We start from the raw sequence: 26,182 nt of genomic DNA, 5'->3' as shown, positions 1-26,182 counted from the left end.
AGCCACTGTTCTGACTTATTAAAACGCCATCGTTGCCTGAATGGCAGGCTTTTAAACCAAGCTCATAAAAATACGTCTCATACGCTGCTTTTAAAATATTTCCAATATCCAGACCTTGTTGAGAATTGCAATGTTTCTGACTGACAGATTATAGATGTTGGACTTTCATAATATCAACAAATGTCAGTACTTTAACATGCAACTAATTAGTTTCATCTTTAACTGTTCTTCCAAAAAAGTTCAAAACTTAATTTATGATCCTTTTTCTGTAATTAGTTTATTATATTTTTATTCATTTATTTTTCATACCTTCTTAACTGTTCTGACTACTGATTATACAAATTCTCAGAAATGATTTACATCTCCAAATTATCCATTGTACAAAATCTAAAAATGATGGGGCATTTAACTTTCTCACTGTGGCCCTTATGTAAGTTTTAAAGAAGATTAATATCTTTAATTATAGCATCAACAGATAAATTTAATATAAAATAATGATTTGTAATTACTAAACATCATTTTGAAACTTCTAAAACAAAGAAATTAAAATAACAGGTATATGACAAATTACTTAACATTTTGTTACTCATTTATCAGGAGTCAATTTGGAAGGACGCTTCATGTTTCCATTATACACCATCCACACATCAGTACCACCAGTTGTTTTTTCGGTCTTTTGTTTTTTCCTTCTTAAAAAATTAAAATATTTGATTTAGACATTTTATTAACTTTAAATGATCATTTAATGAAGAACCATTCAATGTAAACAATGACGAACGTTCATGGTTTCTTCACCAATGTATTATTTTATATTGTGTCGGTACAGCTGTATCTTCTATATTTTTATACAAAATAAAAAAATAACAGGAAAAGAATAGAAAGAACCCTCAAAAAGTCTGAAAATATTATTATTTTTCTTTTAATTCTTTACATTAACAATAATGCAAATGCAGTAAATTAGAAATTGCAAACTTCATGCCTAAATTTATATTTTTAGTATAGTATCACATTGGTTCTTCTGCTTCTGCAAGTACGTGACCGAGTACCACACAGCCCGTCAGCAGGTAGACTAATATGAGTTGGTGTTGATGGCTTTTGTCAGACCAACCATCTCTAATTAAGCCATCCAAACATTCGTATTGGTTTTAAAACTTTATCCAGTACCTATAAATTGTTTCAACCTATAACATAATACTCTATTTTACTAAACAGTAAAGTTAAATCAAAGAAATCATAGCTTCAAAGATTGTACCAAAGTTGGTACACGGATATCGACCTCCTTCAATTAATATATAAAAGCTCTGTCAAACAGAACAGAAAATCGTATCTTGATTAGGATAAAATATCTACCAGAACGACATTATGAGACTGATTTTGCCGAACATATTTGATTCCCGAAATTCTACAACCGTCTATGTCGGACACCTTCGATTCAACTATTTCGATTTTATTTCCTAAAGAACTAACTTCCGTGTTCATTTTAGAATACGGTTTACACATTGCTAAGTGTTTTCTTCCCAATTGTTCAGTTCTTCGACTATTGTCATAAATCAAGCCATTTAAGTCGCAGTCGATAGTTACCAAATCTTTCAGTTTGCCTTCAAGGTCATTGACTATAGGAAGATCAGACGGTATCCACTGTCGCAATATCATCATTACTGATTAAGAGCTAGGGTACAGGAATTTCGTCTGTTTAATATTTGATAAGATTGAGAGCAGTTGATTTTGTTTGCACATTTTTTAAGTTTATACTCACTTCTTGAATTTTTGCCTGTCTTTTCTAATTATTTGGCAGTTTACAAACCATTGTTCTGAAGTGATGAGCTGATCGTATTATAATGGTTTTGATCCAGCCGCAATTATCAAGTTAACAGAGTAATCAAGGGAACCAATGTTATAGCGGCAATCAAGAGAATGCAATCCAGGGACAAAGACCAGGCATGTAAAACAGACATACACAACAAAGAACATAAAGTAACTAAAAGCATACATACAAAGTAACAAAAGCAAATGAGCAACTCGGACTCCACTAAAAACTGGGACCATGGACCAGGTGCACCGGTAGGGTAAGCGTTCTCTGCTTTTCTAGAAACACCCGCGAGTTGCTCATAAAAGTCAAGTCCGTGGTAGACTAACGAGGAAAGGAAAACTATAAACCGTTGAATAAATCAGTTTTCATGGTGCAGATGGATACACCATAACGATCCATGAGTTCATGATGACGACCATAAAACTTCTATAGTGATGACTTTAATCTTGTTCTTGTAGCAATATAACCCTGTTCCAGAAGCCTATTTGTTAGAGTTCTAGTGCGATTCAAGAAGTCTGCGTAGTTTCGGCAAGCTCTGGCATAACGTATGAGTTGTGCTATGAACACTCCATACGCAGATTAGAGTATAGTCCGTTAGAAATACAACGCAATTTTATGAAATATTAGCCAATTTGTATGCTTTTATTAAATTAATTATATCCTAAAAATTCCGTTATATCCCTTTTCTTATGATATGTCTGAACTAAAATTATTTCAAAAGTCCTTGTTTTAATAAAACAATCTTTGAATACAATTGTTACAAAATTTTGAGTTTTTATTATATTCAATATTAACGACGGGAATTACGATGTAACGAATAGATGCTACTGAATTAGGTTCAGTACTAGAAAATTACCTATATGAGGTTTTGATCTGTGAATCCAGAACCAGGCTGTTTATGCAAAGGAAATTTTCAATACTTTCTAATAGTCTATAATCTCCCATGGTCTCCTTCTGTGCGTTTAGTGTTTAGAACATGACAAGTCTTTCTTTATCAACCTGAGGTCAAATTCTGTCAAGACAATTGTCTATATGTTTGTAAACTATGTCTGGTTGTGTAATGCGGTCCCATTTGTTGCATACAAACATTGTACACGATGGATCCAATCTGTACGACGGATTTTCTCCTTTGCTTTTTTTTCTTCGTTAGGATCATTTTCAATAGCTTAATCAACTATAATGTTACGACATATTATTGATGTCAACTACATGTAGTAATAAAACAGTGCAAAGTTTTCTTTAACAATGTTTGTTGGAAATAATTTTTGCCCTTGATCATTTATTATCTTTAAGGTTAAATTATTCTGCTTCTGTATTTAGAAAGCAATCAATATCTAGTTACACCCCCTCCCCCACATACAACTTGGGGATATATAAGGTTCATTTAGCCAGTATATCTTTATCGAAAAACGTTTTCCATAAATGAATATTCTTATAAAAAGGTTTAAAGATCAATCGGCAAAAAGATGCATGGCATTTCCCATGTAAATTGAAATTTTGACTTATTCAATGCATCGTCAAACAGCTTTGAAACACTTTTATACTTTCACTTGTAAATTACACTATATTTATTGAAGGGATACAATATACAACAATTTCCCGTGTAACAGGCGGTGAATTAGTGCCGTGCATATTTCCGGTATTTTTAAACACAAACGGGCAACATAAAGTTTTCTCCAGTCACAGTTGGATAAGCCATAAGCAAACCAATACAGAAGACATGAACAATAAATAGGTGCAAATGAAAGGAACTAAATTCAATTAAAATTAAGAAAACCAAAGAAAACAACAACTTCAAAGTAATTCTTTAACTTTATGAGGAAGCCGCGTCAAGTTCAATATAAAAAAAATGATAATATACAAGAAAAACTACAGAAAATCGATTTGTTTAAACTATGAAAATCCATCATCAATAATCTGTTTGTCAGATATACAATAATTGTTTTCAGACAGCGTATGAGACGTAGTTTGTATACCCTTAGTCAAAAAGCCTTTTTCTCGTGTAATGATGGCAAATTTAGAAGTCAGAATAGTCGCTACTAGCTCTGACATACATCAACAACTGGGAAATATGAACGGCATATGCAGAGGAAGCTGGTATATAACTGTACAAGAAAGGAAAATTAATAATTTTTAAAACCAGAACCCGTCTCGTTTGTCGTATTTTTTACGGAGATGACTTCTGTCGTCAAATTCGAGTTAAAGGAATAAAAAATAAGCGTGGGAAGCTGTGTCAGTAGTCTCTTTAATTTCTAGGGCTTTTTTTATGGATAAAGAGGCGGAAGTTATTCTCCAATATTGCGATTATTAGAGAAACATCGTCAACATATCTTAATGTGAATTAAACGATCTTGTCTTTCACAAAATTTGAAGAAAATCTGATTCATGTGAAAATGGAAACAGATCGGCTATGAGAAAGGCACAATAAGTACCCAATTGAATGCCGATAATTTGTTGAAAAAAAGTGTACTTCCCCACCGCCCCTCTCCCCAACCCAAGTGACACATATGTTGTCAAGGAGAAAATATATTATGCAGATAACCTGTTGCTCCGTGTAGTTTTGTTTTGTAGTGACAAAATGTGTTGAATCGTAGCCTAAAACGACAAATTTGTAAGAATTGTGGGTGAATTTATATTCAGACGGGTTTTCAATTTATAGTGGTGTAAGGTTGTAAATAATATTGAACATCCACGATTTAATAGTAAGAGTTAATTTCAGCAAAAGAGCAAGATTTAAGATTATCTGAAATATGTTTACAGGTTTTGAGTATCCACTTGTGATTAACACAACTAAATGAGTAAACAGTTTAACAGGATCGCCCCTCCTTCACTGCGGACAAAATCCTGTTGAGCCGTTCTGACAGGTTTTTGAATATGTAGATGAATCCTGCTATGTGCCTTTGCTTGTATGGATTTTTATAAAGTTTTTTTGAGTCGTATACAAATAAGGTATCTTCTCAGCCTTCTCACGTGGAATAAGTCAACGAGGTCATAAAGGACTATCATATTACCAAATTGTCTTCGGTATCGTGTCACGATAGTCAATCTGTTGTGTCAACTCTTCCTGGTACGGCACGAAGAATGTAGGTCTCTATTACGCCCGTCAGTACACTTCCTTGTGTAGAATGATGCACTTAAATCTGACTTTTGCTGTTCTCTGGATTTTGTCTACCTCTACTGATATCCATACATCAGGTTTGATTTTGTCAATTATTTATTTGACACCTTCTTAGTTTATTTTTTCCCACTTCTATAATAAATTTTAAGAAGAAAATAAAACATAAGTACAAAATTGTTATAACTGGCATATAATACATATTCCGTAAAATTTAGAAATTTATTTAGTGAAAGAAAATTGTAAATATAATGCATTTATTGATTAAACATTCTATAAGTGTTCATCGTAACAACGTAAATTAATATTGTGTCATGTAGATAGAGTTAGGGGTGACTACAGCAAACAGCATCAAAGACAAAAAAGATCTGAACTCCAATATTGTTCATTAAGATCTGAACCACAATGTTGTCTTGGTTCACCATGTTGCAGTCCTCCTAATGGGGGAGGGTGCTGTTGCGATGAGGCCTGCCACTTGGTATTCGACGACTGCTGTCCAGATTACTTTGATACATGTCATAGCGGTAAAATTTACTCTAAACAATGTTTTTTTCCACTTTTAGTTTTACAAATATTTATAAAGACCTTTTCTTTAATCAACAAAGAATTATGTATCTCTCTCAATCATGAAATAAGTTGATGGTGTTTCTTTAATTTTTTTTAAATTTAATAGGCCAAATTGCAGGTAGCAAAGTGATGGTATATATTTTATCAACCATTTACAACAGGTAAAACAAGTTGAACTAAATCTGTTGTAATCTGACATGGCTTTATCTACGTTAATAAGTTTATATCATTTTAAACCGTAATACTATATTATCTTTTTATCAAAGAAAGCTCTTTAATGAAAAGTTTAAAATTTATATTTGATATTAAACATTGATGTAACAGATACCTAATACTGACAATGAAAAAAAAAACTTCTTGACCTCCTCTTCTTTTGTTTGTAAGAAAACTCATACTTGCAATGTGTCTATCCAGTGATATGCTTTGTGTGTAGTAAATGAGTAACCCAGACTCCACCAAAAAATAGGAGCATGTACTAGATGCACCGGGAGGGTAATCGACCTTTGAATTTCTTGAAACACCCGTTGCGCATAAAATAAAAAGTATGGAGTAGACAAAAAAGAAGTTTTACACGGTGTACCAATCGGTTCTTATGGCGTAGATGTATACACGGTAAAAATCTACGAATTTCTGTAGTGACTACTTCAATCATGTAGCAATATATCCGTGTTTCAGAACTAACTGTAAAATTTTTTGTCATGGCGAAAATGGTCCGCATAGTTTCGGTGAGCTCTGGCATAACGTATGAGTTGTGATATGGAAGCTACATAAGCAGATGCTGAAGGGATCTTGCAACTGGCCAAAGAAAAGTTGACAATACTGAATGAAAATGGCACAAACGGTCAGTACTTCAGCTTGCATCCTTAAGAATTACAACTGACGTTTTTTGATTGTTTGGTGTTTATAGGTCCATGCAATACTTATGAGGTAATCCGGTTTGAAGAGAAACGATCGTCGGATTATGTTACTGATTTTCAAATTGACGTTCCCTTCAGCGACGAACACTTAAATGAAACATATTAGTACAAAGTTATCAGCGAGAATGGAGATAGCATGCCTACATATCCTCCTGGTATATACCATTGTGGAACAGTATACCCGATTTGGTGGAACGGTAAATCATTAAGTGTATTAATGTTCAGATCCATTTAGTGCTATTTTGATATTTGAAGACAATGTTCTTGAAATTATTCATGTCATCTTCATATTGGATATATTTGATCATAAAGACTTTAACTGATGCCTGTTTAAGCTTAGACATTTCCCGAAACCTTTTTTACATCGTATATCTAATTAAAAATAAAAGTGAAAATTTACTAACCAACTCTACGCAAACAATAGACTCCATCAATATTTATATAAACGTGAAGGTTTTTTCTGGGACTGCATAAGATGACAAGTCCTTCAACTCTATGGTTCTTTATTTATTAATTATCAAGTAGTACAACCCTGTAGTAACAATAAATACAGTTAAATAAATATATCACCCTTTGTTTTACGGTATTATATTCTACACAGAGTACAGAAAACTCGATACCCACCCAATACGTTAACTAAACCACTCAATAGGCTAATTGGTAAGATATATGCTTATGATATTGTCGTCAAATCGTTAAGGATAGCATTATTTGGTATTAACATTGATTTACTCATAGGGCCTTTACATAGAATTTAAAACATTATATCTAAAAGCATTTTTTTTTGCATTACACGGGTTGTGTTATTATTATATGAGTCAATACCGATACTGGTGGACCACATCTCAATGTGCATTTTTCAGTTCTTAACATTCCGTAATAATGAATATTTTTGGGAACGTGGAACAACTGGTACGGATACAGATTACACATTTCAGAACCTTCCTAAATTCAAGCCTTGTGATTGGATAACATAGATGAAAATAATGTCATATCATGTTGTTTGTGAAAACTGTAGGAACACAAAATTATCGGCGCTTTCTAGTGTCATTGTGGGTCACAAGATAAGTGACGAGCAAACCCGATTTGTCTAGCGATGTCAAAGCTCATAGTAGTTTCACCTTAGGTCCAACCGACTGTAGAAATATCGAGTTTGGATGAACAAGTCCGTATGTTGATTTGATAAGAAGTACTTGATGTTGGTATTTGTGTTTATTTATCTTTTTTTTTTCAAGTAAATGCTGAGCAGTAATATGTTCGATTTTATTTTTTATAAAACAGTTGAAGCGAGGCACCCCCAAATCTTTAATCATTCTTTCCGTGTTTATATATTAGTTAGTCGGGCTGCATATTTGATAGCTCAAGCAAGCCCCTATGACTTAAGCATATTTAATCTTTCGAGTTTGACAATTTAGTAACAGTTTGGGACGTTTGACTTTTTTTAACAATTTGCGGATAAATGTACACATTCAATCTATCCTTTTTCATGAGGTACTGATATACACGTTTTATATTTGTTTGATCATTTTTAATCGGATCGGAATAATTTCTGTACTGACATCGGTGTTCTAATTGCAAGTTCGTAATTGAATTAATTCATGATGGCATGTATATCATATGAAACTAAATGCTTCGATTCAGGAAGCCAAGCAAATACAGCTTATACGTTAGAAGTCATAGACCAGTGAACAATCAGAATAAAGCATTTTAAACAAAATATCAAAAATAAAAAAATTGTAGGCTTTCCAACCATGTATCACATTTTGCATGATTTTTAGTTGGAGTGCTACTTAATATATATCATATAACTACACTCTATCACATAAGAATCTGTAAAGTGACAAATATATTTTCTTTCATCTACCATCCTACAACCAGGAAATATAAATTATTTTGGGACTTACAAACATGGAGCCGTATGAAATAATGATATCTGCAATCTGAATGAATTAAGTCTTTGGTTTTATTTAATCTATTCTAAGTTAACTGGATTCACTAACTAATCAAAGTCACATAGTACATGTAGATGATTAAATGAAAGAACATCATACCCGGATGAAAACATATACATAATTATGACTTATCATGGTACTATGTGAAGTCCAGTCTTTCTATTTACACATCGGAAAACCTCGGAAGCACTAGTCGGAAGAATCTGCCCGGAATTAGACCGATTCGATTCTTAAAATTCTTTAGTTTAACTGGTTGAAATTTTTACAATTTACTGTTCATAGCCCCAATCGCTTCGTGCCACAATTCTTGCCAGAGTTATTGTTCTTTATTTCTAGTCATATCTAGCATATATAAGCACCACCTGGTGGATGGAACTGCTTTGAGTCGCGTATGACTTGACCACAATTTCGGCGTTGTTTTCAAGACGAAATCTCCTTCTGCATTCGAAGTTATTTTTTAGTGTAGCGGAAATGCCCGAGTAGTTCCGGTTGATAAGAAGTCGTCCGTTTTTCACCTTAAGCATAATTTGAAATCATATTTCGGCATCAACATATTGAAAAGCAGTATTATTATTTTTTTTTAATATTAACTGACACATAACATGATTTCTTAGATCTATAAGACTTATTGATTGTCATGATAATTTGTTATTGTAAACTTGATTCTGTCCTAGGCGTTCTGATGTATAAATTACACAAATGAGTCATTACATTTTCAACAATGAAATAGAATCTTAATGTATACTTACAGATTCCTTAGATTTGCCAAATGGTACATCCAATGGTTATAATTCAACTAACAATGAAACGGCAACTTTAACTGCCTGTCAACAAACAGAAAGCAGTTCATGTGCCTTGGTTCTAGAAATAAACATTACAAAATGCTCTGGTGGTTTTAATGTATACAAACTTAAATCTACGCCAACTAATTCAGCATATTGTTTTGGTACGAAAAACTTTATTAATATATATGTAAAATGCAAGCCTTTGTAAGTGGCTTGACAGACACTCTAAAAAAATCTTAAAGTGTAATTAAGGTTTCTGTTACGTCCAATAAATTGGGATTTGTAAAACTTCGTTAAACTTGGGAAACACACTTCTCCTATACCACTCTATGAATTATGATAAAATTGTAAATCTTCTGTGGATGCGCATGAAGGAATATAATTATTATTCGTTGTTCATTATTATTATGCGCACAAAGGGTAATATTCTCTTTTGTTGCACGTTGAATTCAGTAAGCGGAACTCTCCTTATAAAGCTCAATGGAACGTATGACGCGACATATATCTTCGTTTTGGTTTGATTTTGTTTTTTTTTTTTTAATGTTTGTCATAATAGAGTGTTTACTGTTTAAAACATAAACATCAAAAATTAATTCTATAAAGTGGCATTTATTCTAAAACTTCATTAAAAGCAATGATATGTTTATGCATTTTTAATTTTTAATTGTGAACTTGGTTATTTTCAGGCAGTGGTCTTGTAAAATGTGAAAACGGGACATCGTCAGAATCAGGATATTATCCAGGATGTTCTTGTGAGTGAAACTGATAAAACTCATTGTAAGCTTGTTGACATTTCATTAAGAATAATCATAAATGGCATTTGTGCTATACTTAAGCATTGGCAATAGTTTATAAATAATAAAATTTTAAAATTGTTTATCCTTTGTTATACTATCTGCATAGATTAGCTAGGGAACATTTGATTTAAATGATATGTTTTATTTTTAGCATCTTTTCCACCTGAAATTATAACCCCAACAGTTAAACCCCGTCTAGTTGAAGGAGAGAGTTATTCGATCGGTCCCTACCCACGGACTCCGAGTTTACATACAGCATTCGTTTGTGAATTTGATGAAATAACTAACAAATCTTATGCATATGATATTTACTGGTATATTAATGGCAACCACCTTAAAAATCATACCAATGTTCCGTATATTGATATCAACAGCACCCAATTAGTCACAACAGATTGGGTTGGAAAGTATCAACTTAATATGGAGGTAGTGTGTAATTCTTTCCGTACAGAGATTAAATTAATGAAGTTTACTTTTCTTCAATAACGTTAATTGTGTTTTTTTAATGGTGCAACATTCAATTACTTCTGCGTTTGAAGTGTTCATATCTCAAAGTGAAACATTATTACAATAGAGTTTAATGAATTTGGACTTTCTGTAAAGTGCATCACATTCTGCGAATTTCCTTTTGAAAAGAGAAATCAAATTCATCACTCCAAAAGTTAAATGGTCGCCCTTATAATCTTTAAGACGGATTCGTGTGTCCATTTTTACAACAACGACAGAATATTTGTAATATTTTGCCCTTTTCGAATAGCATCTGATGCATTTGTAAGATATAAGCATATCTGAATGACTTATTTTATTGCATGATCTTGATTTGTCATTTTTCACAACTGTGTTCAGGTAGCATGCTCCATTCGATTACGTAGTTTACCTGGTTCTCTCCCAAGTCCTCACTACACAAGCAAGATCTACAATGCTGGTATATTTGTAAGTATACAAAATACATTGAACGTAAAGTAAAATGTCGACATTTCAAAATATACTTTTTTCGGAAACTTTTGTTTGTAATCGTAGTCATTCTCACACTTCTACTTGACAGGTTTTTCTACATTGACATTTCGGTGCCTTCGATTGCATGAGTGTCTTGTTTAATTATAGGCACACATTTATACGGGGTACCTGGCGTACACCCCTCCCCCAAGAGTGTGGAAAACATTTCTTGTATGGAGTCTTGATTTTTCACAAATTCTACTCTTAAAATATTCTCTGCCCCAACGCTTCGTTCGATGTTTTAATAAAATAAAGTATGTACAACACTAACCTTAGTTCCTGTTCTCCCAGGATTTGCAAACTATTTTTTTATATAAAATTGTAAAAAGTTTTCTTTCTTGCAAATTATCGATGTACGTGTGTATTTCTATCGCTCATACTTCGCTCAATAACTCAAATCGTTGTCACTAATTTTCATAGAACCTTATTATATTGATAGATTAAGTTTTTTATTTCTTCTCATTTGAAATTATTTTGCACATGTTTCGACTACCATCATATCAGCTTATGGAGTTGTAATGCAAAATTAAAAACCACGGTAATCGTTACTGGGAGGAAAGGGATGTTTACTCGATATTTTCGGCAAAACGGTTTTTTTTATGATAACCGAATAGACATCAGAAAATAGTTAAGATATAACGACGCAACATAAAAATAAAGTATTTCAAGCGACCGGACGGTCGGTACGCATTGATAATCATAATCTAGAAACAAGAGTTTATGATATTGTTTTGCTTATACCCATCTTACTATCGTTTATCTTTGTTTGATATAAATGGCTTATTCCTGCTATTTAGGATAAGATTCATTTATTACTTCTGTTGCAAACACTTACCAAATGACTGGAAATTTTGTAGACGATCAAACTGTTATCCCAGTTGGTGTTATTTAGGAACATCGTCTTAAAATATATAATCGTGAACTTGATTTCTACAAAACGCAGTACGATTTGAAAAATGCAGAAAACTAATTCAGTTGATTTTACAGCTACACTCATTAGGTTACTGTTGAACGTGAATTAGTGATATCAAACAGTACAGAGCACTATAATGGCGTCGCCCAAGACAAAAATAAAGAAAATTGTAGAACTAATCGTATGTGGGGGATAGACGTCGATAGATTTTGTTCTAACAAAAAAATACATAGAAGATGTATTGAAGCCTTAGTCATTCTTTGAGATCAACCATGCTTTGAGTTTTACCTGTAGAAGTATTAATCAATGTACGAATGTGACTATGATCGTTTCCGAAAATGTGTAATAGAATGAAAAGATGTAAAATGAAGCCGTTTTTATATTTTATATTCGAAAGGTTAAATTACATACATTAAAACAAGCAATACCAGCTATTACGATGTTATAAACCGATTTATATGCCCAGCCCTTACATACCATAGAACGGATGTTTACCGTTTTCATTGGCTGTTTTAAATTATTTCAGCCTGAAAAGTACGAGTACACTGTTCATGAGAATGAACACATCAGTATTCCTATCCGTTCAACCGTTCCAGTTGCTTGTTTCTCATCGCATGAAGTCCTGATGAATCAGTGTGAACAAAACTTCTACATTTTCCAACCGAATTACCATGAGAGCTCACAGCGTTGTGTTAACAATTTAAACCCTATCGATGTAATTTTCAATGCTGAATTCTGTGGTTTTAAGTTCGGAGATAAAGACTGGAACCAAACAAAGAACTTGGAAGTTTATGGGTACAGCGATGGAAAATACAATTCCTACCATCGGGTCACTTACATCAAAATATCGACCCATTCACTCGCACCATTTGGTGGCGATATTTGGGAAAACCTGAATGTGCCTGATATTAAGGTTTGGATACCACATGTCATCTACTTTTTCTTGGTTTTTATCATTATCAGACCTAACTAAACTGTAATCTACAGTATATTTTATTAGACTCATTTCTTTTTTAACCGGTGTGCTTTTAAAGTATTAATTTTATAAATAAGCCTTTGTTTATCTATTTCATCTTAAAAATGAAAATAAGATGACTACCATAAATTAATATCAAATTCTTCACCAATAGGTGACGGTGTTGGACAAAGATGCAGTCATGACAGGAAGAATGTGTCAATCATCTAACGACCCTCACATTACAACTTTTGATGGTATTCATTACCACTACATGGAAGTTGGTGAATTTGTTCTTTACCGTAACAACAAAGGACCATATTGGGTTCGTCCAGGTTTTGTTTAAAAAATGCACTTGTCAAGCTAGGTTAAAAGTCCTCGCCCCCGACTATGATTAAAGTATCATAGTTGTTCTCGTGTAAACCAGTTTCTTATTTGATATTTGAAAAGGATGTTCAGATAAATTATGAGAGAGCAAAGCCTGTATTTTATTATTTTTTTAAGGTTTATGTACATGGATCAATATTTAATTCTTTGATCGGAAATTGTTACTAAGCTGTCGAGTTAAAGTAACCTCAATTGTGTTTGTATTTACATGTCAATTTCAAGCAACAATCCAACACTGTAAATTTTCTATGTGTGATAGGTGCATGCACTATTCACAAACTGCGGCTTTGGGTGGACCGGCTCTTCTTGTCATTGTGGCATTGCTGTACGCAGTAAAAGATCCCTGTTTGTACTACGCACCTGTTCACGTGTATCGAGGACTGAAAAGTATCTGTTATCGCAGCCACATACTGAAGTAAGAACGTGTGATGACAATGATATATTAGTAGTAAACAAAGGCAATAGATACACGGTAAGAATTTTTAGTTTAGTTTTATCTTCATTCGATATATAAAAGGTAACGACTCCACTTTTCGGAATAGGGATCCTTGAAAATAATGAAAACCTATATTACCGCACAAAAAGTTATACTTTAAGTACACCATTTTATTTACAGAAAGAAGAAGTCTGAACTCGTTCGTGCAAGATATTGGGACCAGAATAGCATATGACAATATCAAAAATGCAGATTATATGTTATGCCCTCGCTCTATGAATCTAGTGAACGTATCTAGTAAAAATAAACGTTAACATCGTAATCATGGACATAGACGTAATAACGTTTCATAGTTTAACATCTTTATCTTTAAATGTATTACTGCCGTACAACAGTTGACTATTAGATATAAATCATTTTCGCACGAAACTGTACACATTACCTCGCTTCGAATAAGAAATGTGCGACCACATTTGCAACAGACCCAAAGAAATTGACTGCCTTCCTGCTCGATTTAACCGAAAATAAGCGAGTGCGACGTTCATTATTGATTGGTAATTTTGCTAACAAGGGTTTAGATGCTACCGATCTTGGCATATCTTACACCATAAAAGTGTTACATCAGAGGTTTTTTTCATATTTTAAGAACAAATCAATTCCATTCATATGTTAACACACTATACCAATCATAAAAAAAGTATTGCACCATCTCCAAATTGTCGACTTTAAATCCAAAAACACATATTCAAGCTGGACATTTCATCACTGGTGACTCTAGTATCTTTAGTAATAACACTCTTGCAAAGGTCTTATCTAATACCGTGAACGCCAACTGGAAACGTAACATGAAGTTTTGATGTTTGCAGTTTATAAATATACAAGCAAATGAAAAAGAAGAGGTCAAACACTCATGTGATAACCCAACATACTCGTTTAGTACTATATCCAATGACTTTATAATTAACAATTATATAATGGTGATAAAATGTGTCCTTCCATAATATCGAGTGGACCTACAAGCATATCTAAAGGTATATTCATTCAGAATTAATGTCAATGAAAGAAAAGCGTAGCAAATTATTGAACTTTCGTTTTCCCTTTTTTTAAATTAATGTCCAAAAAGTAACTGTAAACTCCAATTTGTTTCATAAAACAAATTTGTATTAAATCTGATTGCAAATCAATTTTGGATTACTGCTAGAACTTTGGTTCCCTTGATTACTCTTGGACATTTTCTTTGCAGATGACATTACCAATTGGGACTGAAATACAATTTTCAGTGTCACTATACTCAATGTTTATTTCAAGTATAACTATAAAACCTTCAGTTCATGACATTGGTGTTGCTAGGGGACTGTGTGGTGTACCAAGTCCCACAAAGGATGCCAGTGACGATTTTACTAGTCGTTTAACAGATTCTGTTGTATCTGAAAAGTCCTTTGCTGATTCTTGGAAGTAAGCTTATATTAAAATTGTTACTCGATACCAAATAATATTTTCTTTCCATACTTTCTAATCTTGCAATGGGTAACAACATTTTCTATAAGGAAATGACAAGTTATTTTGCATGAAAAGGTTGTCCTATTTAGAATGCTATTGTGACATTATGTTGTTAAATAACCAAGCTGTAGTTAAGAACTGCCACGTTTTCATAAATAGAAAAGTGTGAACAGAAGGCAGTCTTTCTCTGTCTAGAATTTCATTTTTACATTAATCAATACAAAGTTCTTGGAATTAAAGATTGAAAAACATGCAATATTCTTATAACCGACTCTTACTTCTCTAGTTCCCTTACAAATAAAACCTTCCAGACAAGAAGTCACGATGACTTAATTTGCAAGTCAACAAACTTAATAAATGGGCTAGAATGCAACTTATGTAGTTTAGTATATGTCGGTGAAACACAAGAGCGATTAAACAAAAGAATGTGCGGTCATCGTTTGGGAGTTAATACCACTAAATCCCGACAGTTTATCAACATTTCAATCAACAAGAACATCTAATTCTCTCTATGAAAGTTCGTATTTTAGAAAAAAAATTACCATCCTACAAACAGTCCCGTTCTAGGTAAAAACTATCGTAGGGAAAGAGAGGAGTACTGGATACGTATACTAGGTACTGCAATACCTTACTGATGCAACAAGAACATAAAAAATATAGAAACCCTTTCAAGGAAATATAACAATAGCATAATTGTGATGAATTTATTTGACAAAAATCCAAGAACGGAACGGAGTCATGGCCATCGCCAGTATACGTCATCTAAGTTACATGATGTCTCCATAGATGGTCTCCTTCCTTTCATACAAAAACCTCTTGGACTTCATCACATTAGAACCAAACTCTATTCTATACCTCTTACCCTACTACACTTCCTTGACAAAACAGGTCTTGACACTCCTGTTTCTGAACCTATCTCATCATTATACAGACTTGTTGCCATCATTTTGGATAAAGGTTTCCACAGACTCTTTAAACCAGTTTGTGTGAAAAGTTAAGATGAAGAAAAACAATCATTTCTTCCACTATCGGTTGTCAACAAAGGTATAGATGCAATTAATTTGCCTAACATGCATCATCACCAACAAAATTCCCCCATATTTCAAAGACAATTATTTCATATTCATATATTTCACCCATTGCATCCAAAATTTTCAATTATAAAAGGCTATTGCAGAACCTTGAAATTGAGGACTTCAAGGCTAAACCACCTGACTGTTCTTGCAAAACCTCTCCATTCCATTCAAATATGGTCCTTCCGGTCACGTCGTTACGGGAGATTTAACCATCATCGAATCTCTGTGTAATATCCTTTCTAAAGGTCGTAAATACCGTGAACCACGCTCCATAAATTGGAATTATAACTTTGAAGTTCTTATGGATGCCGAGGAGCACTACGCAAGAAAATGGATAAAACGAGAATATGCAGACATTGACTCTCTGTCAGAGTGGTTAAAGGCCGTGGGTTTTTAATTTTGAAACGAGTGAAAGTTTGAAGTAAGTCAATGAGTGCCAATGTTACATCAATTTTCAAAGACCCCAATGTAGCAAAACAATTGTCTACTATACATGACAAATATGTTGTCGTACCAGCAGACAAAGCCTAAAACAACATTGTTTTTGTCTGCAAAACGTTTTACATCCAATGTTTATTATCAGAGGTAGACGTAGAAAATAGTAGCGGTGATAAGACCTATACTGCTACCAAACTCTCCAGAAAAGAGATTGTGGAAAACAATAAATATGTGCTATCCTCTTTTGGTCTCCCTACAAAGGACGATGATTGTGATTTACCTTCTATGTACTGGATTCCTAAACTCCACTACAATCCATACAAATAACTTTACATAGCTGGATCTGCAAAATGTACCACAAAACCTCTTCTCTTACAAAACTTTAACTTCTGTACTCACATCTGTAAAAGAGGGTCTCAAGTCCTACCGCAACACTTGTTACTCCCGTAGTGGTATTAATTCAATGTGGATCCGGAAAATTCGAAAGATCTTTGGGAGACAATCAGTCAAAATCTATCATCAGAATATAATAGCATTAACACCTATGATTTTTCGACACTGTATACTTCTATTCCCCATACTCAGATAAAATCCCGACTCAAAAACATTATTCATCGTTGTTTTTCCTAAAAATATGGTACACTTACATACAAATATATAGTTCTTCGTACAGATTCCCGATACTTTGTGAAAAATAATTCCAAATCATCTACCAAATATACAGAGGATGTTTACATAATGCTGGAATTTTTAATCGACAACATATTTGTCCAGTGTGGTGGACGCGTTTTTCATCAAACGGTAGGCATTCCAATGGGGATAAATTGTGCTCCTCAGCTTTCAGACTTATTCCTTCACTCTTATGCTCGGACGTTAAACCCCAACAATCAATCAATCCTTCACTCTTATGACGCTGACTTTATAGCTAATCTGATCCGAAAGAAAGAAAGAATATCGTTTGGCTAGATCCTTTAATTTCAATTTCCGCTATATAGATGACGTATTATCTTTAAACAATCCTAATTTCGGGGATTTAATACATCACATCTACCCCAAAGAGATAAAGGATATTACAGACACTGTGAAGTAAGCCTCATATCTTGGCCTACACTTAGAAATCGATGATAAAGGAAAACTATTGACCAAGCTTTACGACAAATGTGATGACTTTTCATTCAGAATTGTCAACTTTCCTTTCATCTGTGGCAACATCTCTTCAGCACCTGCGTATTGAATTTTAATATCACAACTCATACGCTATGCCAAAGCTTGCCGAAACGACGCAGACTTTTTGTATCGCGCTAGACATCTAACAAATAGGCTTCTGGAACAGGGTTATGTTGCTACAAGATTGAAGTCATCACTACAGACGTTTTATGGTCGTCAACCTGAACCCATGGATCGTTATGGTGTATCCATCTGCACCATGAAAACTGATTCATGGTTTTCCTTTCCCCTTTCGTCTACCCCAGACATGACTTTTTATGAGCAACTGGGCGGGTGTTTCTAGAAAAGCAGAGGACGCTTACCCTACCGGTGCACCTGGTCCATGCTCCAGTTTTTAGTGGAGCCCGAGTTGCTCATTTGCTTTTGTTACTTTGTATGTATGATTTTAGTTACTTTATGTTCTTTGTTGTGTATGTCTGTTTTCCATGCCTGGTCTTTATCCCCTGGATTACATTCTTTTGATTACCGCTATAACCTTGGTTCCATTGATTACTCTGTCACAAAACAATTTTTACTTGGATTGATCGAGAAACAATGCCAGATGAACAACTTTTTATAGCAGATCCAATATTTCTGTCAGAAGATATTAAAGAACCTTACAGCAACATTACGACTGACAAAAATCAAACGTTACCTCGGTTTTGTGTATGTGAAAAAAAGGCTGGACAAACTGATGACCTTGACTTCTTCTATACTCTTCAATGCAACTTGACTGAACCAGCTCAGCTCTGTTCATCTGCACTTCAAACAACTAAACAATCGTTTGTCACATCTTGCTCTAAATCTATCAGTGGACGAGAAAAAAGATCCGCCCACCATAGAATAGTACGACGTAGCGTTGACAATAGCGATGATGTCATCGACTTTGTTCCTTTAGAATTTCATGATGAAACGTCTGAAAAGAATGCAACATTGAAGGTAATATAGTAACATATACAAAATATGATGACGCACCGATGTAAAATGCCAATGTAAAGGGTTGAAGTTTTTTAAGTAATCTCAGTATGAAGTAATTCGTCGTTGGTACAAATTAGTTATACCATGGGCTCCTTTTTAGGTCACACACATTTGTGTATATTTGCTAACTACTTTTTACAATTATTTAGACCAATGCACAATACTTTTTTGTTACCGTTAAAGAACTTATCTTTTAAACATTAAGGATCCCGAATTTAGGAACGGATGGACAGAAGAAAAAGCGAATAATACATGCGAAGAGCAAATAAAAGCATTGGTTCCTACTGATCTGGTTTCAGAAGTTTCAGGATCTGGAAATGATGAGTACATCAAGTTCTCGATTCAGTCTTGCATTTTAGATATTAAGGTATATATTTTGTTAGACTGCTGAAGCGGTGTACACCAAGCTTATTGTTATAATCCCATATGTCACCAATTAATTCACCACCAAACTTCAGTTCATATTTATTTAGATTTGTCACAGTTTGCATGTAAGCTACATATGACAACAATGTGTTACAAAGTTCAACTGCCTGTTAATTAGATACTTAACGTTTTCAGTGATATAGTAATCTTGGTGTTGATAATGTCCATTTTTGTGTGTGGTTTTAGCGAGAAACGTGTGTACTCCTGTAGTTTTTAACATAAATTGCTTTACAAAATAGCACTGCCACTTCTTTCTTTATATTATTCAACATACATATTTCTTAAGCTGATGGCTGACACAACATATATACAGGATACGGTAGGGGCAATGCAAACTTTAACTTTAATGGAAGCCTCCCGAAATGTAACACTGACAGAATTACAATCGGACGATGGATCAAAGACCATGTTAGAATACATTACAAGTCTTATGTGTAATTGTTCTGGAAATGGAAACTGTTCAACAGATAATTTCTTTTCTTAAATATGCAAATTGTTCTTCGTTTTCGTCCTTTTTGGAATTTCTCGCTTTGTTTCGCTTTCACATTTTCCTTGTTTGATTCTTCTCTATTTCTACTTTTTCTTCAGATGCTTTATCATTGAGATATTATTCGCATGAAATGAAATTATTGAATCTACAGGGCATATAAATTTTGTACCAAGTCCGTGTACAATGTTTTGTTTATTTAATATTGTATAAATATATCGTGAAATAGTTTTCTTATTTTCGATTGAGTTCCGTGTTCCTTTTTTTTATACCACTCGTTCTTGAAAGGCACGCTTGAATTAATGAAAACATGGATTTGTAGACAAGTACATTGAGTAGAAGTGCTATGGACTTCCAGGATTGAATATCAATGATAGTATAATTGGGTCCCCTTAAAAGTTTATTATGATTACGTTTGCATATATTTTGCCTTGCCTTTTCCTTACACGGAATATATCAACACTTAGGAGTACCGTTGTTTATATTAAGATGGACTTTGCCTGTGTCACAACGGATTTATTGGAGATGATTGCTCAACTTCTACAACTATCCCACCAACAGTTGGTAGCTTACCAGAGAATGGATTGTGTAAAACGAACATACGGGCCTGTTTGACTACAAACGTTTTTGGAATATTCCAGTCGCCCGATATTTGGTGCAAACGTCAACATTTCAAGGTAATTAGATAATAAGGATTAAAGATCAATCGTGCAGACTTGATCAAAATTTTACTCAAACAAAACAAACACAAGTCAGTACAGTCTCTCCTCTCTATTTACATCACTCACTTTATAAATAACGTAAAATCAATATGTAACCTTCGATGTGATGTTTAACAAAAAATCACATCTCATCTACCCAAATGGACTTGAGATAAAGGTCTCTACGAAACGATAGAAGTTTGCTTCAGGTCTTGACCTTCACATCAAAACACAAAATCTTCCAATTGAGCTAAACTATCCTTTCATTTCTATAACATCCCAGCGGCTTCTGCGTACTGCGCTTTTACCTCTGAATTCATTTGCTTTTCTTAAAAATTGCAAAAAAAATGAACACACACAACAAAAACATAAAATTACGCGTACAAGTGAGTTACCCAGACTTTGCTCTATGGGGATTTATTTCCTCGTTGTTCATTTAAGATTGATGGCCTTGACTGACATTTTCTCCCGGTTTCATACCTTTACTTTTTATATATCTTCTATTAACTGGGAGCATGGACATGGAACACCGGTACGGCAAACATCTTCTGATTTCTTAGAAACAAGGGATTTCACCCACGTTTGTACATTTGGTATTACTAATGCTTTACTAAAGAGAAATTTGAACTTAATTATGCAGTATGTTTTTATATCAGTTAGATAGTTCTTTAATTCCTATTTTAATACACCGTAAAAAGATTATTTTCAATGTTCTTTTGGAAATTCATACATTTTGTGATATTTTTTTACAATATTTTACCTAGATCGTTAATAACTCGATCGAGTTAAGTGGTACATCATATATTATCAAAGCAGAATACAGAAATCCCAATATGGTATCAGTAAGTTTAGCAACGTCAAGGAGGAAAAGATCAAAAATTGAAATAAGAAGCCCAGAAGGTTTTGATCTGAGTTTCTCCTACGATGGTGTTAATTTTGGTAATACAACCAGTATTATAATATACGACGAAGAATGTTATAGCTGTACTAAGGATCCTGTAGTTTGTGTTGTCTTGGTGAGTTTTATATTTTGATTGAGTTATGCTATTATTTTGTTTATATTTTTTAATTCATTATTATGTTCGGTGTGCACTCAACAATCCCTGTTTATGAACATTCAATTTAGAAATCAGCGTACATGTAGTGTTTTATAGCTTGAAAATGTATGTCCATTGTATGCTTATAATAAATGAAGACGAGTTATAGGTCACACTTACTCCATTTTAATAATTTATAAAGACGAAGTACTTTTTTGTTGCAACCCGCCGTGAAAATTGCTTTGGACCACAATGGAATACACATGTTTATGTCTAATGAATTATTTCATTACAATAAATAAATAAATACGTTTGATAAGTATATGTCTTCCATTGAGCTTTTTATAATAGATTATAGTCTTCTTATGATATTTTGATTTAACATGCACGAAACGAATATTTCGTATTGTTCCTAAACATATGTGTCCATATATTTTCAAACAAATGAAAACATACGTTAAAGTTTTTCTGTTTCATAGCCGAAATTTTCCTGATCAATCAATGTAACACGTGGAGTCTAGGTGTGACTAGGGAATATACATTTACATTTTTGTAATTGAAAATGACGAAAACAAAACAAAGTCGTAACAATTAAATTTAAATTACTATTTGAGAGGCATTATTGAAATCACAGATACTCGCTTTTTTTCTCGAAATAAGCACAAAAGATATATTTTTCCCTGTACATATGTTTATCACAATGCAAAAAATCAAAAACCACAAAAATTGTGGTTGACAGAAAAATATATATTGATGGTTCACGTTACATTTAAAATCGATTAATTGCATTAAATCTAGTATAAAGCACGAGATAATACCTTGTTGCAAAAATAATGTGAACGTTCTACGTGCATGAACAAGGTTAACGTAAAGGAATTCATTGAATATTAAGTAAAGTACTGATGAAAATGATCAATGTAAATAAATATACCGGAATCAAAATTATGTTTTAGAGCACATGCCCAGCTTTAACAACTGTAGAAATATCAACTGAGCTCACCACACTGCCTAGTACAGTACAAGAAACAGATACAGCTACAACGTTGGAAACAGATTCGACAACCTTGAATGATGAAAGTACAGTTATTGATACAACAATGGGAGTTAGCCAACCAGAGCAATTAGAAGGTACACGTGTATTATTTCTTAGAAATAACTGTCTATATTTGACAACTCTCCAGCAATGAAACAAAATTCAATTTCAATTTTAATTCAATGTCAGTGTTGGTGGTAACAATTGCTCATGTTTAGACTTTTTTGATTTATTATATAGCAGTTATTTTATTCTGTCGATGAAGGTAGATACCCATATGTTTTATGCCCTTACATGTATTAAGCAATACAAATTCAAGATGAAGGCTGAATTCTACAGTTTTATAGAACGAAATACACAAATATCTATAGTTTTTTTCCATAATACATGATTTTAAAAAGTAACACCTAATAACCAAATAAACAATCTTGTAAGTTACAATTTACATTGTTGAATAATTTTGACTCGATTCGTAATAGCTAAAAATATATTGTAGGTAAATTATTATTCCATTGACCGTCTGATTTCTAAGTTCTTATTTTCTGTCTATGATGTGTTGATGTGTTAGGAAACGCAAATTGTGAAGCCGCTCTTTTCTAAAATATCTGAAATGAGAAATTAAAAAAAAAGCGAGAATAATAATTATTGAAAAATGTATGCGTATATAAATGCTTATATCGCTGAATTTGTATAATTGTGTGTATTAATTATTTCAGGACTTATAGTGGTTTCCTGTGTCGCCTTTCTTTTGCTCCTAGCATCGATTGTTACTTGTATCTGCTTTAAAACCATGCCAAAAACGAGGTAAGTAAGTTGTAAAATAAGTATTATGATTTCAATTGATTGAAAGAGTGAAAGTAATATCATATCGTTACACTGTCAACTGTGTTATCAGTTGAGTACTACAGCTTGGTCCTGAATGGAGGGTGTAAAGGGTCCTGATCTACTAGTTAGGAGCTAAGGTGCTATAAAATTCATGACAAGATGTTATTCTTTCTTTGTATGATTTATTGCTATGTTTTGTCAAGTTCAAAATAATATGATCACCCGGCTTTTATTTTTTTAAATATAGTTTATATTGCCCCATGTTTTTTTGCAATTCATATCTATCTTAATTCAAATTGTCAATTGTTGATAATTGTCCACTAAGTATTAACTTTATTCACACCATGATACTTTGGGAAATTGTATAGAATTGCCATAATGGAACTATTTGTGATTGGTGTCGGGGAGCTGCATCATTGTAGGTTAACTACTGCCTGATTTCACTCGTTTGACAGCTGATGCTTGCGGAGCATGGCATAATTGCAAGTGTTTAAGTTTTATTTTTTGTGTAATGCCTCGTTTTCTTATCTGCATATGTCATCTGTTTTATTTGGTTCGCTACATTGTGTATGTAGATCTACTTTCTTTCCAGTTTCTAATCATCTATTTGGACTTTGACTTTTCAATTGTCCCCTTTTCATGCTTTTGTATTTTTGTCAAAGTTTATTGTATATTTTCCCAGTAAGGTTTACGTTTGTTAATTTTGAATTTGTAAGCCTATTGAAAAGATTGCACCTATTGGGCCAAAATCCGTAGGAAAAAATATTATAGACCCCAACATATGTTTTATTTGACTATTTAAGAATGTATTTTCTTCTAGAAAGTTCAAGGAAAACAACTTTGCCACAAATGTTGATTCATGGATCTATAAAGGAAAGCATGATGGGCCGCCGAAAGCCCTGTTTTTTAAACCAGCTATTCGAGCAAATCTTTCGAAACGACAGAAATATTGATATAGTCTAACCACTGTAGTGACAAAAGCGTAAGAAGAAAAGTTTTTTTTGAAATATGTTCGATGATGGCATTCAATTGTTTTAAATCTTCACTGTGTATATACCATAAGTATATTATTGTATATAAGTATCATTTTATGTAGAAAACATTTTTGTAGCATGTACTCAAAGCTTGCATGCATGCATGCATATGATGTTAGCGATTTTTTTTTGCAAAAATGTATAACTGATTATGACCTTTCTGAACTTTATTTATACACAGTTTCAAGTGATATATTAAATGTAGTTTTGCTGCGGATAAGAGGCTACTAATTGAATACATAATTCATTTCTGAATCTTTTTTATAATTTTATAATAAGTATGTTAAGTATGTTGTTGTATTGATGCATGTGACAGTTTACTCCTTGATACACGTGTATTTGCATATAATTTGGTATATTTGTATCTATAATCTATAAACGAGTATGAATATGTTCATATATATCACGTAGGCTGTGGGTTATTGTACCTTTATCAAAGGCACACATAAGCAAATGATAAGGAGTCTGAATGACAATAACATAGGGGGTCTTTTTTAGCAAAATTAAAAATAAAAATTAACTGTGAAAAACAATTTTAAAAAGATCAAAATATACATGTAGTAGTAATTACAAACAACATCTCCAGATGGAATAAACGAGAAAAAATACTACATGTTATACATCAATACGCCGTAATGCTATATTTTGACTATATATATATATATTCCACTGTAATATGTAGTTAGTACTGTCTATTTATATATATATATATATATATATATATATATATATATATATATATATATATATATATATATATATATCCCACTGTAATATGTAGTTAGTACTGTCTATTGCATTTAAGGTTTTCTCAAACAATACTGATATTAAAAATCGTAATTGAATAAACAAATTCATTTTCAATATTAGAAAATCAATTTCTAATATTACAAAATCTTTTGTTTTTTTATATTAGAAATTCAATTGAATTTTCAATATTAAAAAAGGGTCTCGTGTTATTTGAAATCAAATTTGTAATATAAGAAAATAAATTTGTAATACTAGAAAAGGAATTTGTAATATTAAAAATCAATTTTAATATTAGAAAACTATTATTTTGTGATATTAGAAAACATACTTTTATTGATATAACAAAATCATTTTTTAATATCAAAAATATGTTTTAATATTATAAATTCATTTTCTAATATAGCAAATTTCTGATTTAGCGATATTACAAAATATCACATATTTGGTAATATCACAATTTGAATAAATTCAGTATTAAAAAATCATTTATTAATATTAGAAAACATGCCTATTTGTCCACTCTGGCTTGCCATAATTACCGGCACACTCATCGGAAGATCGATTGTTTGTTAAGGAGAATCATTACTAAAAAAAAAGTGTTAGAACCGTTGGTGCTTACATCTTTACATCTTTAATTTTCTCGCGGAATTTTCTTTCATGTAAAAAACAGGTATTTCTAAAACTTCAAATAGTGTATAAGGTTTATTCCATAATAAGATCTTAAAAGATCCAACTGATATTTTGAAATAAGTAATAAAACATGCAACATTCTTATAACCGACCCTTACTTCTCCAGTTCCCTTACAAACAAACCTTCCAGACAAAAAGTCACGATGACTTAAGTTGCAAATCAACAGACTTAATATATGGATTAGAATGCAACTTATGTGGTTTAATATATGTCGGAGAAACGCAAGAACGATTAAACAAAAGAATGTGCGGTCATCGTTCGGGAATTAACACCACCAAATTCCCGGCAATTTATCAACACTTTAATCAACAAGATCATTCAATCCTCTCCATGAAAGTTCGTATTTTAGAAAAAAATTACCATCCTACGA

At 32.8% G+C, this 26,182-nt stretch overlaps 2 protein-coding genes across 2 annotated transcripts in view; one reads left to right on the top strand and one right to left on the bottom strand.

Moving 5' to 3' along the window:
• The first annotated feature begins 3,539 nt into the window (after positions 1–3,539).
• LOC148629849 (uncharacterized) overlaps positions 3,540–26,182 on the top strand; it is a 27,941-nt gene continuing 5,298 nt past the window's right edge. Inside the window, exons 1-17 of the mRNA XM_088558438.1 lie at positions 3,540–5,005; positions 5,246–5,449; positions 9,113–9,307; positions 9,833–9,898; positions 10,095–10,369; positions 10,790–10,876; positions 12,379–12,765; positions 12,983–13,132; positions 13,454–13,666; positions 14,874–15,084; positions 18,389–18,789; positions 19,034–19,195; positions 19,541–19,723; positions 20,233–20,418; positions 21,207–21,458; positions 22,433–22,607; positions 23,229–23,316. Of these exons, the coding sequence (XP_088414564.1) occupies positions 4,936–5,005; positions 5,246–5,449; positions 9,113–9,307; positions 9,833–9,898; positions 10,095–10,369; positions 10,790–10,876; positions 12,379–12,765; positions 12,983–13,132; positions 13,454–13,666; positions 14,874–15,084; positions 18,389–18,789; positions 19,034–19,195; positions 19,541–19,723; positions 20,233–20,418; positions 21,207–21,458; positions 22,433–22,607; positions 23,229–23,316 (3,305 nt within the window). The 5' untranslated portion in view covers positions 3,540–4,935. The remainder of the gene's footprint in view (positions 5,006–5,245; positions 5,450–9,112; positions 9,308–9,832; positions 9,899–10,094; positions 10,370–10,789; positions 10,877–12,378; positions 12,766–12,982; positions 13,133–13,453; positions 13,667–14,873; positions 15,085–18,388; positions 18,790–19,033; positions 19,196–19,540; positions 19,724–20,232; positions 20,419–21,206; positions 21,459–22,432; positions 22,608–23,228; positions 23,317–26,182) is intronic.
• The window catches only part of LOC148629848 (von Willebrand factor D and EGF domain-containing protein-like), a 21,511-nt gene continuing 18,029 nt past the window's right edge, over positions 22,701–26,182 (bottom strand). The window contains exon 16 of the mRNA XM_088558417.1: positions 22,701–23,117. Within this exon, the coding sequence (XP_088414543.1) occupies positions 23,048–23,117 (70 nt within the window). The 3' untranslated portion in view covers positions 22,701–23,047. The remainder of the gene's footprint in view (positions 23,118–26,182) is intronic.

This window comes from Perna viridis, chromosome 1, assembly GCF_037379345.1.
Source record: "Perna viridis isolate PV_CMFRI_1.1 ecotype Kerala chromosome 1, ASM3737934v1, whole genome shotgun sequence".
NCBI classification, from domain to species: domain Eukaryota; kingdom Metazoa; phylum Mollusca; class Bivalvia; order Mytilida; family Mytilidae; genus Perna; species Perna viridis.
Note: the sequence above shows the minus strand (reverse complement) of the source record. Positions and strands in the feature narration are given on the sequence as shown.